Source organism: Boleophthalmus pectinirostris, unplaced genomic scaffold (assembly GCF_026225935.1).
Source record: "Boleophthalmus pectinirostris isolate CB_2022bp ecotype Guang Dong unplaced genomic scaffold, ASM2622593v1 HiC_scaffold_19, whole genome shotgun sequence".
NCBI lineage: Eukaryota > Metazoa > Chordata > Actinopteri > Gobiiformes > Gobiidae > Boleophthalmus > Boleophthalmus pectinirostris.
Genome location: NW_026571140.1, coordinates 16,515,223 through 16,531,047, shown reverse-complemented (window position 1 = coordinate 16,531,047; position 15,825 = coordinate 16,515,223). Strand labels below are relative to the sequence as shown.

The 15,825-nt window shown below is 36.3% G+C and overlaps 2 protein-coding genes across 2 annotated transcripts; both read left to right on the top strand.

Annotated features, from left to right (window-relative positions):
• The first annotated feature begins 472 nt into the window (after positions 1–472).
• ap3s2 (adaptor related protein complex 3 subunit sigma 2) lies at positions 473–4,225 on the top strand. Its single transcript, XM_020941603.2, has 6 exons — positions 473–667; positions 994–1,085; positions 1,318–1,429; positions 1,819–1,890; positions 2,699–2,806; positions 3,490–4,225. The coding sequence occupies exons 1-6, from the start codon at positions 599–601 to the stop codon at positions 3,613–3,615; spliced, it is 579 nt and encodes a 192-aa protein (XP_020797262.1). The 5' UTR covers positions 473–598; the 3' UTR covers positions 3,616–4,225.
• A 179-nt stretch (positions 4,226–4,404) lies between these two features.
• Positions 4,405–15,735, top strand: LOC110175214 (aminopeptidase N-like). Its single transcript, XM_055154457.1, has 21 exons — positions 4,405–4,553; positions 7,244–7,956; positions 8,177–8,319; positions 8,409–8,533; positions 8,607–8,733; positions 8,984–9,138; positions 9,422–9,535; positions 9,616–9,759; positions 10,160–10,225; positions 10,384–10,449; positions 12,528–12,703; positions 13,096–13,172; positions 13,266–13,399; positions 13,484–13,539; positions 13,658–13,805; positions 13,889–13,980; positions 14,075–14,185; positions 14,306–14,473; positions 14,563–14,703; positions 14,822–14,903; positions 14,974–15,735. Exons 2-21 carry the CDS (start codon positions 7,355–7,357, stop codon positions 15,124–15,126), a joined length of 2,880 nt encoding a protein of 959 aa, XP_055010432.1. The 5' UTR covers positions 4,405–4,553; positions 7,244–7,354; the 3' UTR covers positions 15,127–15,735.
• Positions 15,736–15,825: the final 90 nt, after the last annotated feature.

Here is a 15,825-nt window from a genome sequence, read left to right as displayed (position 1 = left end):
AGCCCCAGCCTGGGACCGTGTGTCTGACCTCTTGACCTGCAGAGGCTCCCCAGGGGACCGTCCTCATGCCCTTCCTCTTCTCTCTGCAGATTTCAGGCACAGCGTGCATAGCGGTGTCCTGCAGAAGTTCTCTGACAACTCTAAAATCATCGGCCTAATCAAGGACGACGACAACGCAGAGTACAGATGACTAACCATATACGGTCTATGGGACTAACGCATAAATTGTGTTGGCAGAATAGATCTAACATTACCTCTATCCAAACGTACAATATGAAACTCATTACTGATGTAACTTCTACAGTTAAAACAAGTAGTAAGCTATAGTATATTACACAATTATTATTTAGGACTCAACAATGACAGTATAGTCAGATAAAAGAGCACGATTTATTAAAGAGACTACCAATCGGACCGGAATTAAGTATTTAGTTCAATGTTTCAGCTCGAGCGAAAAATGTGGAGACAAAAACCGGATATAGATGTTGACATCCGGGCACTTCGAAGCCAAAAAGCTACTGGCTAATGTCATTATTTTAAAATCTATTTGAATCTCGAACAACATATAAAATCTCTCTCTTTTTTTTTTTTAAACAAAATGATTAAAGCAATCTTAATATTCAACAACCATGGCAAGCCTCGCCTCATTCGTTTTTATCAGTATTTTGTAAGTAAAATATGCTAAGCTTAACGTTATCTTTCCGTGCTAAAAAATAAATAAGTCATTTGTTCTTGACATTTTTTATGCTGATTGCGGCTTTTATGTGCTGTGAACTGTGCTGACGTTGAAATAATTTTATTGAACACGATGGCGTTGCTTTATGGTGCTTTGTTGTAAAGTTGCTACAATTTATTTACATAACAGTTAACACTTATGTCTATCAATTTATTGTTTGCAACTGATAGATAGGATAGAGGATACATTGGATAGAGGCTATTAAACACGCCTAAGTGTTTCATTTTACATATTTTCTATTATACTTGTGTTTGCAGGCCGAGGACATGCAACAGCAGATCATTCGGGAAACCTTTCATTTAGTGTCGAAGAGAGACGACAACGTTTGCAACTTCCTAGAGGGAGGCAGGTGGGTTAATAAATGTAGCGTATGATACATTTGACTACTTACTTATTTTCTCAGTAAAACTGCCAATGCAACGATGCCATAATACTCTTAAATAAAACCAATATAAACCTGCTTTCTAGCTGTAATATCGGCATAAACCATTAGATGGTGCCATTGATCATGCCACCACTACACAATTTTCTATAAACCCTTGTTGTCAGCAACAATTCATGTGTTAACTTTATTTTTTCAGTCTAATCGGCGGATCGGACTACAAGCTGATTTACCGTCATTATGCCACACTGTACTTTGTTTTCTGTGTGGACTCATCTGAGAGTGAACTTGGCATTTTGGACCTTATACAGGTTTATTACTTTTCTTTACAGTCTTTTTTCTAAAAAGGAAGCATATAATTTAACATAATATTATTTTTATTTACAAATTTTAGTGTGTTTAGCAGTTTAGTAGTGTTTTTTACTACTGGTTTTTAAGTAAGAATAGTATTGTGCACTTGAATTTCAGTTATTGTTGCAGTGCATTTATTTGTTAAGAGAAATGCCCTGTGATATGTATAACTTAATTTGCAATTGTGTCCTATAGTATATAAATAGCAGGAGAAAAAAACTTATTCAAACACAAAAGCCCACTCAACCAGACACCATACAAGATCAAATATCTCTAATGCTAAATACCCCAGAATTGCATAACATGTCATCTTTAATGACATATATTTATGCATTCATTTTTATTTCAGGTCTTTGTGGAGACACTGGACAAGTGCTTTGAAAATGTGTGTGAGCTAGACCTCATATTTCATATGGACAAGGTGAGCTAATAGTATCAGCAGTAATGCTGAATGAACTTTGAATCAATTTGAAACATCTTATCACTTCTTATCCACCTTTTTGCTCTATGTAATTACAGTTTACTCTTGAAAGAGTAGTCTATATTGCAACAGTACTCATTTTTAAAAAGTCATTATATGATTTCACTAATTTGAGTTTTTGAGAATTGTACTGACTTGCTCCTTTCTCTTTTTCTCAACACTTACAAGTGTTTCGGAAAACTAATCAGATACGTCTTCAACCATCTTTATTGAATTTTCCCAGCAGGAAATTGATGTCATGTGGTGCAGTGGGGTTTGGCCTCAGGAATGTTCCCAAGATTGGAATATTTTGGCATAGACGGCCTATGAGTATTGGTTAACCACCATGTAGCATTGTTGGTGGTCTGTTTAGATGGTGTTGCAGTCAAATATATATAATATATATATATATATATATATATATATAGATAGATATATATATTTTTTTATCTTTCTACTTATTATTTTTTATTTATAAATATTTTTGTCAGAACCTGGTACAAGTAATAAATAAAATTCTAGTTCTTGACATAGATCAAGTTAAGTTTGTGGAAAACATATAAAAATGTCTTTGTTCAGAAGACGGGAAGGGTTACTGTCTGCCTTCAGATGTAAATTAAAACTGTTCCCTAATGAACTGCATTCCAGAGACCTGGCATTAGACACTGTAACTCTTCCTAACCTGCTACAAAGGGGCACTTGCTTCTAAAAACTCAGTCTCACCAATGTTTTTAAAAATGTTTTATCTTGTTATTTTTTGTTGTTGTAGGTTCATTACATATTGCAGGAGGTGGTAATGGGAGGCATGGTGCTCGAAACCAACATGAATGAGATAGTAGCTCAGGTGGAGGTGCAGAACCGTATGGAAAAATCAGAGGTTGATATTAACTACCGTTTATTTTATATTAACTTTGACCCTTTTTTTTAAAGTTAATTTGTATTGAGGAAATGAAGCAAATGAATGTATTTAAAGACATTATATTAAGCTTTTCTGGTCTGTGTTATAATGTTTCCTTACCACAAATACACCTAGAGTTGTGTTGTGTTTCATTCACACATGTTGAACACACAAACCCTGTATATTTAGGCTGAATTCTTCTCTCAGACAGAAAACATGTTGTTCCACTCTGTGATGTGCTGTGGTAATACAGGAAGTACTCCACTATGTTTTAAAACTCACACGAACCTTCACTAGAATAATTAGAATGATTTCAGCCCTGGAATTGTCAGTCTCTACTGAACTAAAGTTAAAAGGTAGCTGTTAACTTGAAAACTCCCGCTTCATGACATCACAAGGTGGAACAGAGTGTTTTGAGCTTTGGAGATGTCGACACTAATAATCAAGGGTTACTCAAATGTGTGAATGTATCAACATTATTACATGGCTTAAAGCTCACAAGAGTCAATTTTGCATAATTTAAAATTGAATGTACACAAAAGAGCTTCACCTACCTAACATCTGTTTGAACTAATTGAATTTTGATGGGTATTCAAATGGCATTTGGAACAGGCCTCTCCCCTTTCATGCATGATTTTTTTTTTTTTTTGTTCTTTTTTCAGGGAGGTCTGTCGGCAGCCCCGGCTCGAGCTGTCTCAGCTGTGAAAAATATGAACCTGCCGGAGATTCCTCGCAACATTAACATTGGAGACATTAATATTAAGGTTCCCAGCCTCTCCCCTTTCTGAATATAGATCTGTTGGATATGTTTCCAAATAACTGGAATATGGACTTACGAACTACAGAACATGTTTCTTCAATTTATATACTGATGTGCACAGAAGATGATGGTGGATTTTTAGTTTGTACAATGAACTGAATACTTGATTTGACACAGTTGCACAATAATGGGATGGCAGAGGTTTAAGACTGGTTCTAATGTAATGTATATTTGTATGTTGCTTTTATTTAATGAAACATTTCCCTATAGTAGAGTAAATGATGCTGACTTAATACACAATTTTATGTTCTGATATAAAGTTTCAAAAAAGTTGCTACTTGTTTGGAAGTTTGAGTGTTCCATTTAATATGTAATTTCTCTGATTTTTTTTTTTTTAACTCAGATTACAGTTCTTTTTGTTACATGTGGGTGATTTGTAAAATAATTTCTCTAAATGTTTCATGGATGTAGCCAAACGTATGTGCTAAAACAAATATAATAATAGAAATGTTCCATTGGTCATGTGTTTAAATCATTTTCAGTGGATGTTTATAATGTAAATTATATTAAGTTATCAGAAATGTATCATAGTGTCTAAACCACTTTCAGTCCAGTTAAATAAAGTTCACATTTTTGCATTGGGTAGTTTATTTCTCTCTGGACAGGACGTTAGATCCAATGTCTCTGTCATCAAGTCCTCAGGTATGAGAATGGTTTCCCAAAATGCTGCCTTTGTTTATATACTATTGCATTCCTCAGCTTTTTTTCCCCCCCACAAATGTAGGGAAGGTTTTGGGAAATTCAGTTCCCACCCTTGATCCCCAGGAAAAAGCTGTGGTAGCTCTCACCACCTCCCTCCTCCTCCGTCCTCACAGATGCGGACTGGGTTTTACATCAGCTTTGACTTCATTCCCAGGCAGACTTGCTCCACAGCCTGCACTTGGTTGTCTGGCTTCAGTTGCTTTGGTATGTACTGCTCTTCTGTTACATTTTTGCAAACTCTGCAAGCTAAAACTATATATATATATTTTTACTCTTTGTTACATTTTTATCCAGTTTTCTTTGTTAGAAATGATCTGCTAGTAAGAGCAAATATGAAGTTGAAATGGTGTGATGATAAAATGAAGAGCTACTTCAGGAAATACATGTTCTATTCAATCATACGAGCTGGCTTCAGTTAGACTTTAAGCGGGACAGTTGTGGACTGAACAAGGTGCAAGCTAACAGCTAGTGGAAGGACTGATTAAATGCCTATCTACTCTATAGATCATGTGGGTCAGGGTTTCAGATGCCTTTAGTGCAAAAATTGTCTATCCTTAAATAAAGTTATATTTATTACTCCCCAGTGGGTCCGTCTCACTAAAACAATGCTTTTTCAGGAAATATTTGGCACTAAGTGGCAGTTTTCTGGTGGTAGTTATTTCCAGATGTGAATTTAACTCTTAACTGTTTCACTATTACATGTGAGCTGACAGGTTTAGATTAGGCACATAGACTATTCAAATGGGGTCTCTTAAAAAAACAGCACAAACAAGTAAGCGTCACATGACTCTATTGTTGTCATTATTTAGTCCATGAAAATATGTGCGTTTAGGCCCCCAAGATAAACATTCCCACTCGCAAGATAATCTCCCCCTCTGCTGGCACAATGAAAGTGTTGCCTGTTTCAGTGCTCTTTACCTTGACAAAAGCACAGATCCATGAGTATGCATTGTGCATGGATACGGACATGACACAGGATGCTTTATTTCCTGGCCAGATTGGACACAGGATAAGAATTCCTGGATAGTTGACTTCAGGGCTGCACAGTTTTGGAAAAGAATCAAACTGCAATTTGTTGACCTTTGTTTTGATTGCGATTGGATAAAAATAAATAAATAAAATAAAAAATAGGATTCTGCACATTGTAAACTTTGGGAGCGTTAAAATTAAAGACTGAAATATGAACTGATATAGTATTTCCATGAATTTCAGAAGATCTTTACAGAAGTCTAAATTCCAGGTACAACAAATTTTTTTTTCTATAAAAAATAAAAGATATTTTCTTATTTGCAGAGGCAGTTGTGGTTTAATAATTGTGGTTGCGATTTGGATTCAGTTAGTTGACTTCAGATGTATTTGATTATCTTTTTATTGAGATCTTTTATGAGAAGAACCTGAAGTTTAAATGTATAACTTCAAAATGACAATAATAACTGAAAAAAAATCTTTTACAGTCAGCATGCAAAAATATGGCTCAACTCGCAAGCTTGTATGAATGATTAACAGTGCAACATCTGGTCTTTTACAACAGGATTGTTGTTAGACAACCCTGTGTCTTATGGCATGAACTCAGAAAAAATATTAAAAAGATACTCATTTGAGACTCAGGTCGATTACTAGACAATAAAACCTGTGACTCAAAGAATTGTAGAGAGCAGTCTTCCCACAATAACGGTTTGGAGGAAACACCTGCACCAGTCATAAGTTACTGCCTCACTGTCAGCAATTTATATGGTTAGTAGGGATTGTGTCATCTCCATAGACTGTATATTTTTAGTGTATTTGTTTATTTATCAGTGACAATGCACAAAAAAAACACTGAAATACACAAAGAGGTAATATGTTTGTGCTAGTTTATAGCAAAACTGCTAATTAGGGTTAGGGCTAATCAGTCTCTGGATAGGATGATGTCATAAATGGGGTACATTTCAATAAAGTACAATATATATTCATGCAATAATTCATACAATCAACCAATAAGTATGATCATCTCTTTGATCTTGATACAACAAAAATCTGCATTTTAACTATATTAATTTTATCTTCCCCACTACTGTATTAAATATTACTGACCTATAGAATGTTGTGATCACAACTGACAACGAGCAATAGGCTACGGATATTTATCTGCAGCTTAATATTAACTCTATTTGAACCATAATGCCAAGTTTTCATTGGAAGGTTGTCAGATCGTTACTTCACTTTCATTTCATTACAGTGCATGTTGTAAGAGTTGTTTTTGGACTTGCTTCTCTCTTGGGTGAGATGATCCGTGTGGAGTCCTCTTTCCTCCTCTGGTACTCTGCAATTTGCCTAAGACCTTAATTAGACCCTGCTCCAGCATTTCACCTCAAGCATTATTGGGGGTTGGAGCAGTGATGGTTTATGGCATGACAACGATTTGACTGCATGGCATTGCTTTTCTAATGATTATTCAGTATGACATCTCAAAGAGTCATTAGTCTTGAGTTTCTGTTGGATTGTGAATGAAATCAGTTCCATTACTTACTAATACATTTTATGAAGAGAATGTAAATCTGGTAAGACTAAAAAGTGCTTTGTGCCATTTATAGTGCCATAATCCAGCAATTAGTCCTGAAAACCTCTAATGTATTTAACAACATTTCCCAATATTTTATGCTATAACTAATTCTATCTTAATCCTGAATATATGTTAAACCACATACCTTTCTTTTCATGTGTGCTTAATTAGTGCTGTGTCAAAGAGTACAGTTAGAATATTAATTATTAACAATTATGTAATTAAATAGGATACTACTCTATATTAATTCAAATATAAATATCTTTGGACTTGCATTTTTTAAGATTAAACTTTGACTTTCAGTATCCTAAAGGTCACTTGAATTAGTAAAAACCTGCTTGTTTGTCCTTAGGTGATGTTTTTCTGCCATGTTAATTCTTCAGCTATTAACTGAGGAGGGAAGACATCTGCTGTACAAGGGGACAACGTTCTGAGAGTACTTTGGTCCGGCTCTAAAGCAGCTATGGGAAAAGTTTTCTACATCAGTAAAAATGTAGCACTGGGGCTGCTCTTTATGGCTGTATGTGCTCTAATTACAATCATTGCATTATCTGTTGCATATGACAAGGAAAGAGCAAAGAATTGGGGTGACTCTGGAGATGGACAAACGGACAGTGGCGGTATGCCTACATCACCCACAACCCCCTCGACCCCAAAGGAGCCATGGTATCGTTACAGACTTCCAGACTCTCTGCTCCCACTCTCTTACAATCTGACTTTATGGCCGAGGCTGGAGCCTAATGAAGATGGCCTTTACATTTTCACTGGACTTTCCTATGTGGTTTTCAAATGTGTGAAAGAAACAGACCTTGTCATCATTCACTGCAACAAACTTAATCTTACTAGTTTTGATGGGCATTTGGCTGTGCTAACTGCTGAGCACCACTCTGCACCAGCAATAGAGAAGTCATGGCTTGTATCAAAAACACACTATTTGGTTTTGCAGCTTCGAAGCACCCTAACAGAGGGGAATACATATGTTCTTCACACTGAATTTCAGGGTGAGCTGGCAGATGACTTGGAAGGCTTCTACAGAAGTGAATACAATGAGAATGGTGTAAAGAAGTAAGTATTCGAGAACCATATGTTATGTCTAAATGTTCAGGTCTGATCAAAATAAAGCATGATGTAATGGCAAATGATGTGGTAAATTTAAAATTTGTGGTAAATTGTAAATTGTGGTAAATTGTATTCTTTTACTTTATTGCTAGGAGAGACAACACATTTTTAAAATGCTCTAATGGTTAATACACTTTGATGTTTTCATGTTCATTTGATGTTGCAGGATTATTGCAACATCTCAAATGCAAGCCACTTATGCCAGGAAAGCGTTTCCATGTTTTGATGAACCAGCCATGAAAGCTGTGTTTAATGTCACCATTATTCACAGTCATGGCACTATTGCTCTTTCCAATGGCAGAGAAATTGGTCAGTTTTTTATCAATACAAACAATACAAACATCATGTCATTACTTACAGGGTCTTGTAGTTGTTTAGTGATATTATTAATTTTACAGACACTGTGAACACCCATTCTGGTCTAGTAACTAAATTTGAGCCAACAGCCAGAATGTCCACTTATCTCTTGGCCTTCATTGTCTGTGACTTTGCTGACATTCACTCAACCCAGAGAGATGTTTTGGTGAGAATGATTTGTTCATAGGTAAAAATCTGGATCATTATGGGTTGTTAAATGAAATATAGCTTTGTTTTAGATCCGTATCTGGGCCCGGCGAAAAGCTATTGACGACAGACAAGGAGACTACGCTCTGAATGTTACAGGCCCCATACTTGAATTTTATGAGCGTTATTATAATGCAACGTATCCACTTTCAAAGTCAGGTATGACAAAGATCTGTCCTTTGCTCAGTTATATGTTATGTTACAATACAAGATAGTGTATTTGAAATATTTGAAAGTTATTTTATCTGTAATTTGATGGTGCACTTAACAGATATCTCGCAGATATTTAAATTACACTGAATGTAATCATAATTATTTGTATCTTGATTAATGTATTAGAACATGTAGATAATCTGTTACTAAAATGTGAACTTATCATGCATTATTTTGTGACTGTTCTGTCTTACAGATCAAATAGCTTTGCCTGATTTCAATGCTGGCGCAATGGAAAATTGGGGTTTAGTAACATACCGAGAGACAGCTTTACTCTATGACCCCGTCCTATCCTCAACAGGGAACAAGGAGAGAATTGTATCTGTCATTGCCCATGAACTCGCGCATATGGTGAGCAACATTGTACCTCATTACAAGTAATTTTGTTTCTTCATGTTATTGCTAAAAAAGGAGTGAATCACGATTGGGACTTCTGCAAAACACATTTTTTTCTGAATCATAAATCTATCACCCGTTTCTTCAAAAACAATGACATATAGTCATCTGGGAAATTCAGGCACTGAACATTGTATTATTGCATGAGCGATAAAGACAAAGGGAGTATTTTGTTCATTTTCATAGCTGACAATTGTTCTGGCAAAAATTAAACTCTTCATCATTTGAATGTTTTTAGTGGTTTGGCAATCTGGTGACAGTGCGCTGGTGGAATGACTTGTGGCTGAATGAGGGTTTTGCATCATATGTGGAGTACTTGGGAGCAGACTACGTTCAACCCACATGGAATATTGTAAGACATTTAGGAAGACCTAATAATCACAGATAACATTTGGTTACACGTACAAATGCAATGTGTGTTCTTGTTTGCAGAAAGATCATATCATCCTGTATGACATGCATCGCGTATTTGGAGTAGATGCCCTGGCCTCTTCACACCCACTGTCCTGTACTGAAGATGAAGTCAGTACACCAGCGCAAATCAGTGAAATGTTTAGCACCATCTCCTACAGCAAGGTGCTCTTTTTAGATTTCCTCTTTTGTAATATTATTATCTTGCAAATAGTATGCTTCCCAATGTGCCATGATTCACATATTGTTTATGTTTCATGCTATCTGATTCTACCCATTATCATTGTCAAACTCTGTTTTTGTTCACTGAGGAGCCGATGTAGTAAACAGGGTAAATAACAATACCTCTGAAAAAGAGGAAACTGCAATCAGTCTAAACTCTTTAAACATTTTATTTTCAAGAGGCACATTATTGCATTTGTACCATTTTGGTGTTATTATTGTTTAGCATTCCTTTGACAAATCTGCTCTATATTCCTTACCCACACGGCACCATTGGGACAATGAGTTTATGCTCTTTCTTTGACTGTATTGAACCACTCAAACTCTTGTGGTTTGTTTTCAGGGAGCAGTCGTGCTCAGAATGCTGTCTGAATTTCTCAGTGAGCCTGTGTTTGCCAAAGGACTAAGCGTGAGTATACCCTATTCACTTTTCTGTGAAATCTTGTTTATGTTAGAGCATGACAGTGACTGTGGTCATGACGAGTCAAAGTTGATATAAATCATCTTTTTCCTCTAGCCGTAATCATAGACACTAAATCCACAACTGTGTCTCTGTTGTCTTCACAGTCCTACCTCAATACTTTTGCTTTTGAAAACACAGTTTACACAGACCTCTGGGACCACCTCCAACAGGTTGGTTTTTATTTTAAAACTTAATTCTGAATAAAGAAGTGAAGGATTACTCAAGGACTACTCAACTCTACAGTCCCTGACAAAAGTCCTGTCGCTTATCCATTTTGTAGAAACAAAAGCTTATAACCTGACTTTAAATTAATCGATTGGTTTTAGAAATGTCTCATATGAAAGCTAAAACCCTCCCAAATTATGCTCAATATACTAAAATAAATTTGCTTCACTGAAGAAAGATTGATCATTTAATGAACACAGAAAGGTCAGATTTTGGCAAGACAAACGTCTTGTCGCCTTGTCATATGATGCATCCAATCCTAGATTACAGCCTCATCTGTGATCAGTTACTGATCAGTCAATTAGTGGGTGTGTATAAAAAGAACCCCAGCACACCAGACCTTCACATCAACTGCAACTTGACCTCTGACAACATGCCTAAGATCCATCCTGAGACCAAAGCGTTAATTATCAAGAGGCTGAAGACCAGATCCACTGCTGAGGTGGCTGACACCTTCAATGTGTCTCAGCGTCAAGTACAAAGAATAAGAAAAAGATATGAAATGACTGGAGATGTTTTTGACAAGCCCAGGTCCGGCAGACCCCGCAAGACAACTGCTCGGGAGGACCGTTTGTTGATTCGAAAATCCAAGGCCAGCCCCTTTTCCACTGCAGCAGACTCCACCAGGCCTGGTCACCTCAAGTCCCTGTGTCAACCACAACAGTTTGTAGAATTCTGTCTCGAAATGGCCTCCATGGTCGAATCAGTGCACAGAAACCAGCACTAAACAAAAGGAAATTAAAAAAACGTGTGGCATTTGCCAAGGCCCACAGCCTGCTAAAAGGATGGACACTGGAAAAGTGGCAGGAGGTGGATTTCTCAGATGAATCCTCGGTTGAATTACATCACAGCCACCGCAAATATTGCAGGAGACCTACTGGAGACTACATGGATCCAAGATTCACCCAGAAAACAGTTAAGTTTGGTGGCGGAAAAATCATGGTCTGGGGTTACATCCAGTATGGGGGTGTGCGAGACATTTGCAGGGTGGAAGACAATATCAATAACCTAAAATATCAAGAAGTATTAGCTCCTCTTACATTCCCAACCATAAAAGGTGTCAAATTTTGCAGCAGGATGGTGCTCCATCGCATACTTCTATCTCTACATCAAAGTTTCTCAAGGCGAAGAAGGTCAAGGTGCTCCAGGACTGGCCAGCCCAGTCACCAGACATGAACATCATTGAACATGTCTGGGGTAGAATGAAAGAGGAAGCATGGAAGGCAAAACCAAAGAATTCTGATGAACTCTAGGAGGCATGTAAGACGCTTTCTTTGCTATTCCTGATGACTTCATTAACAAATTGTATGAATCATTGTCGAACCGCATGGATGCAGTTCTTCAAGCTCCTGGAAGTCATACAAGATATTAAATATGGATCTCACAGCACCACTACTTAATTCACTGACGTTATGCAACATATTTTTGTATTTGAAGTAAATTATTTGTTCAATTTTCTGTAGGCGACAAAACTTTTAACTTGCCAAAATCTGACCTTTCTGTGTTCATTAAATGATCAGTCTTTCTTCAGTGAAGCAAATTTATTTTAGTATATTGAGCATAGTCTGGGAGGGTTTTAGCTTTCATATGAGACATTTCTAAAACCAATCGATTAATTTAAAGTCAGGTTATAAGCTTTTGTTTCTACAAAATGGATACGTGACAGGACTTTTGTCAGGGACTGTATAAACAAATATAGTGTTTGCTCATGTCATGTGGCAAGCATTGCTTTGCTGTGGTGCACTTGACCGAGTGTCAAGTGCACCACAGCAGAGCAATGGCACTCATCATGTAATTATTTTCTGATTAGATTTATTTAAACAATCACAAAATGCATTACATTTCACAGAGTGTGGGAGTGTTAACACTATCAGCAAAGGTTGTTCACATGCAGTATAATATAAAAAATTAACTGGAGAATATTCACATGCATATATTTACATCATATTTTAAAACAAGAACAAATTAGGCTACAATCATTCCTCTGTATAATGTGTACACATTACACGATTGTTGTTTGCAGGCTGTTGACCGCACTCCTGGTCTGGACATCCCATATACTGTTCATGAGATCATGAACCGCTGGACTTTACAGATGGGCTTTCCTGTGGTCACTATTGACACTCGAACTGGAAGAATTACCCAAAAACACTTTCTCTTAGATGCAGATTCAGTCGTGGACCGACCATCACAGTTTAAGTAAGAATCACTTTTATCTTTTCTTGTAAGCCTCATGTAAATGAAATAATGAAATCAATCTTCAAGCATTTACACAGTACATAAAAGTACACTGAAATATAAGTTGCTCTTAGAGCAAATAGTGCACTGGAAAATGCTTAATGCTACACACAACAACAAGTCAGTGAATGGGAGTATTGTAAAAATGCTATGAGATTAGGTTGCAAATGTTTTAACAAATACTCACAAAATCAAACATTACATAAAAACCTAAAAATAAAATCTCGATTATAATAATGCCATATGTCTGAAATGTTTCACACATTTGATTTTAACCTTACATTAAATGGATTGCTTCCTGTACACATGCTTATTATGATTATTTCCATTAATCTTATTTTTGTAATATTTAGCTACATATGGTATGTCCCTATTAAATGGATGAAATCTGGTATAGATCAACAGCAGTTCTGGCTACTTCATCAGACAGGTTCAGTATAACATACATTTGAAAAAAGTCAAGTTGACAATGAATTATATATTTTGCTTATTTTCATTTGTGATCTCTACTTGTGTATTTCAGACAGTAACAACCACATGAGGGTGTCTGGGAACGATTGGGTGCTGGCAAACACCAATGTATCAGGTTACTTCAGAGTGAACTATGATCAGGAAAACTGGGATCGTCTCCTCGCCTTGCTCAGTTCCAACCATCAGGTAGTTCTTTTTAAGTCTGTTGTTGTTAAACTGTATTGAGTTAATTCAGCACTTTGTATTATGAACTTGATTCTTTTATTTCAGGTATTGTCAGTAATGAACAGAGCCCAAATCATAGATGATGCTTTCAACCTTGCAAGGTAAAAAGAAAAATCATGAAATTAATAATTTGTTGAATGATTAATAGTTTTGTTATTTATTAATTACTATAATCATTATCTCTGGCATAATAATCAACATGGACACTTATTTTCACAGAGCCAAGATCATTAATACCACACTGGCCTTAAAGACTACAAAGTATCTGTCAAAGGAGACAAGCTACATCCCCTGGGAGTCAGCACTCAGAAACTTAAACTACTATATCCTTATGTTCGATCGCACTGAGGTCTATGGAGCCTTAAAGGTAAGCACTCTGTAATTATGCAATTTGTATATAAATAATAAAAGAAGGCTCTGAAATCACTTCTAATGAATATTTTATGTTAGAGTTATTTGAAGAAACAAATCCAGCCGCTGTATGAGCACTTTAAAGTTCTGACTGAAAACTGGACCAAAGTACCAGCAAGACATGCTGACCAGTAAGGAGTCTTTTACCTGAGATGAGGTTAAAAACAAACAAACAAATTATTTCAATATAATAAATTTAAAATCTGTATTCACTTTCTTTCTTAGGTACCATCAAATCAATGCCATTGGAATGGGATGCAAGATGGGTGTAGAAGGCTGCAGAGAACTCACCAAAAACTGGTTTAAACAATGGATGGAAAATCCTGCACACAACCCGTGAGTATTCAGAGAGCACACAGAGGTCACGACATGTCATCTGGAATCACATAAAAGGTGAAAATGAACTGGTTTGGCCTGCATGTCCACATGTTCATCATGTGACTTCATCTCTCTCAGGATCCACCCCAACCTTAAAAGCACTGTTTATTGCTATGCTATAGCCTTTGGTGGACATGAAGAGTGGGACTTTGCTTGGACAATGTTCAAAAATGCAACTGTAGCATCTGAAGCATCCAGACTCAGGGAGGCCATGGCATGTACTCAGGTCCCTTGGCTTCTGAACAGGTAATGCTGATATCTGTGGTAAATGATTCACAGCTAATAAACATGTTTTACACACTTTTTTATTATATAAAATGCAATAAAAATTATAGATATCTGGAGTATGCGCTCGACCCGTCCAAAATCCGAAAGCAGGATGCTACTGCTACCATTCAGTACATTGCCAGAAACATTGTGGGAATGCCTCTTGCATGGGATTTTGTCAGAGCCAGATGGCGATATATTTTTGAGCAGTGAGTTCTTTCATTATTTTTTGCTTTCAAAATCCAGCAGATACTACAGCATAAGCTGACTACCAAATAACGCATGAATGAATTTGACAAATAAAACTGTTGTGTCTTTGTGTATTAGGTACGGAAGAGGATCATTTTCCTTTGCTGGACTCATTAATGGAATCACAAGAAGATTCTCCACAGAATTTGAATTGGAAGAGGTACAAAACAGAAAAGGTTTTGCTTAGAGAAATATTCAGATCTCTTTCACAGTGTACTTTTGTTTTGCAGCTTAAGAAGTTCAAAGCAGACAACCAAGATATCGGATTTGGATCAGCCACACTGGCCATGGAGCAGGCCTTAGAGAAGACCACCACCAACATTAAATGGGTGGCAGAGAACAAAGCTCAAGTGCTTCAGTGGTTTACTGATGAATCAGCATGAAGACATTTAGACACTATTTACTGTGAGATACAGGTTATGATTAGACTTTACAGCTCTATAGCAATTGGACAGTGTGTCAGTGTGTAATAAACAAAGGTGAAGCAAATATTCCTGTTTTTTCACCTTGTTTATCTCATGGAAGTAAACTTAATGCAGGCCGTGTTTTATTGTGTGTTCATATTCTGCTTGTGTAACTATGTAAATGTCACAATATTATTATGGAACATTTTGTTGCATTGTACTTTGAAGGCAGAGACATTCTTTACAGACAAAAAGTCATATTGACAATTTAGTACAAGTGACCTTATATTGTACAGTAAAACTGTATATACCATGTACTATATTTCTACTAGTCTGTTTTGTGTAAACATTTTACAGAAATTTACTTTATTTTTTGTCATATGTTTCAAGAATTCTTCAAGAATGGGATTATCATGTTCAGATGTATTCAAAATTACTGTTTTGAATGTCAAAATTTTGATTTTTTTGTGTGATCAAATCATCACTGTCCATAGGCCCAAAAAGGACAAAGGGCAAGCTTTCACGTTTGTTATGTTGTCAGGTGGTTCAAGATAACCACAATGGTCATAAAAGCTCTGAATAACTTGGGTCACTGTTTAGGTCCTTTGTTTACTTAATGGGTCTTTGCTGAGTCAGGTGCAATAATTTAGATAAAGTTTATTTTTATTAACATTTTAA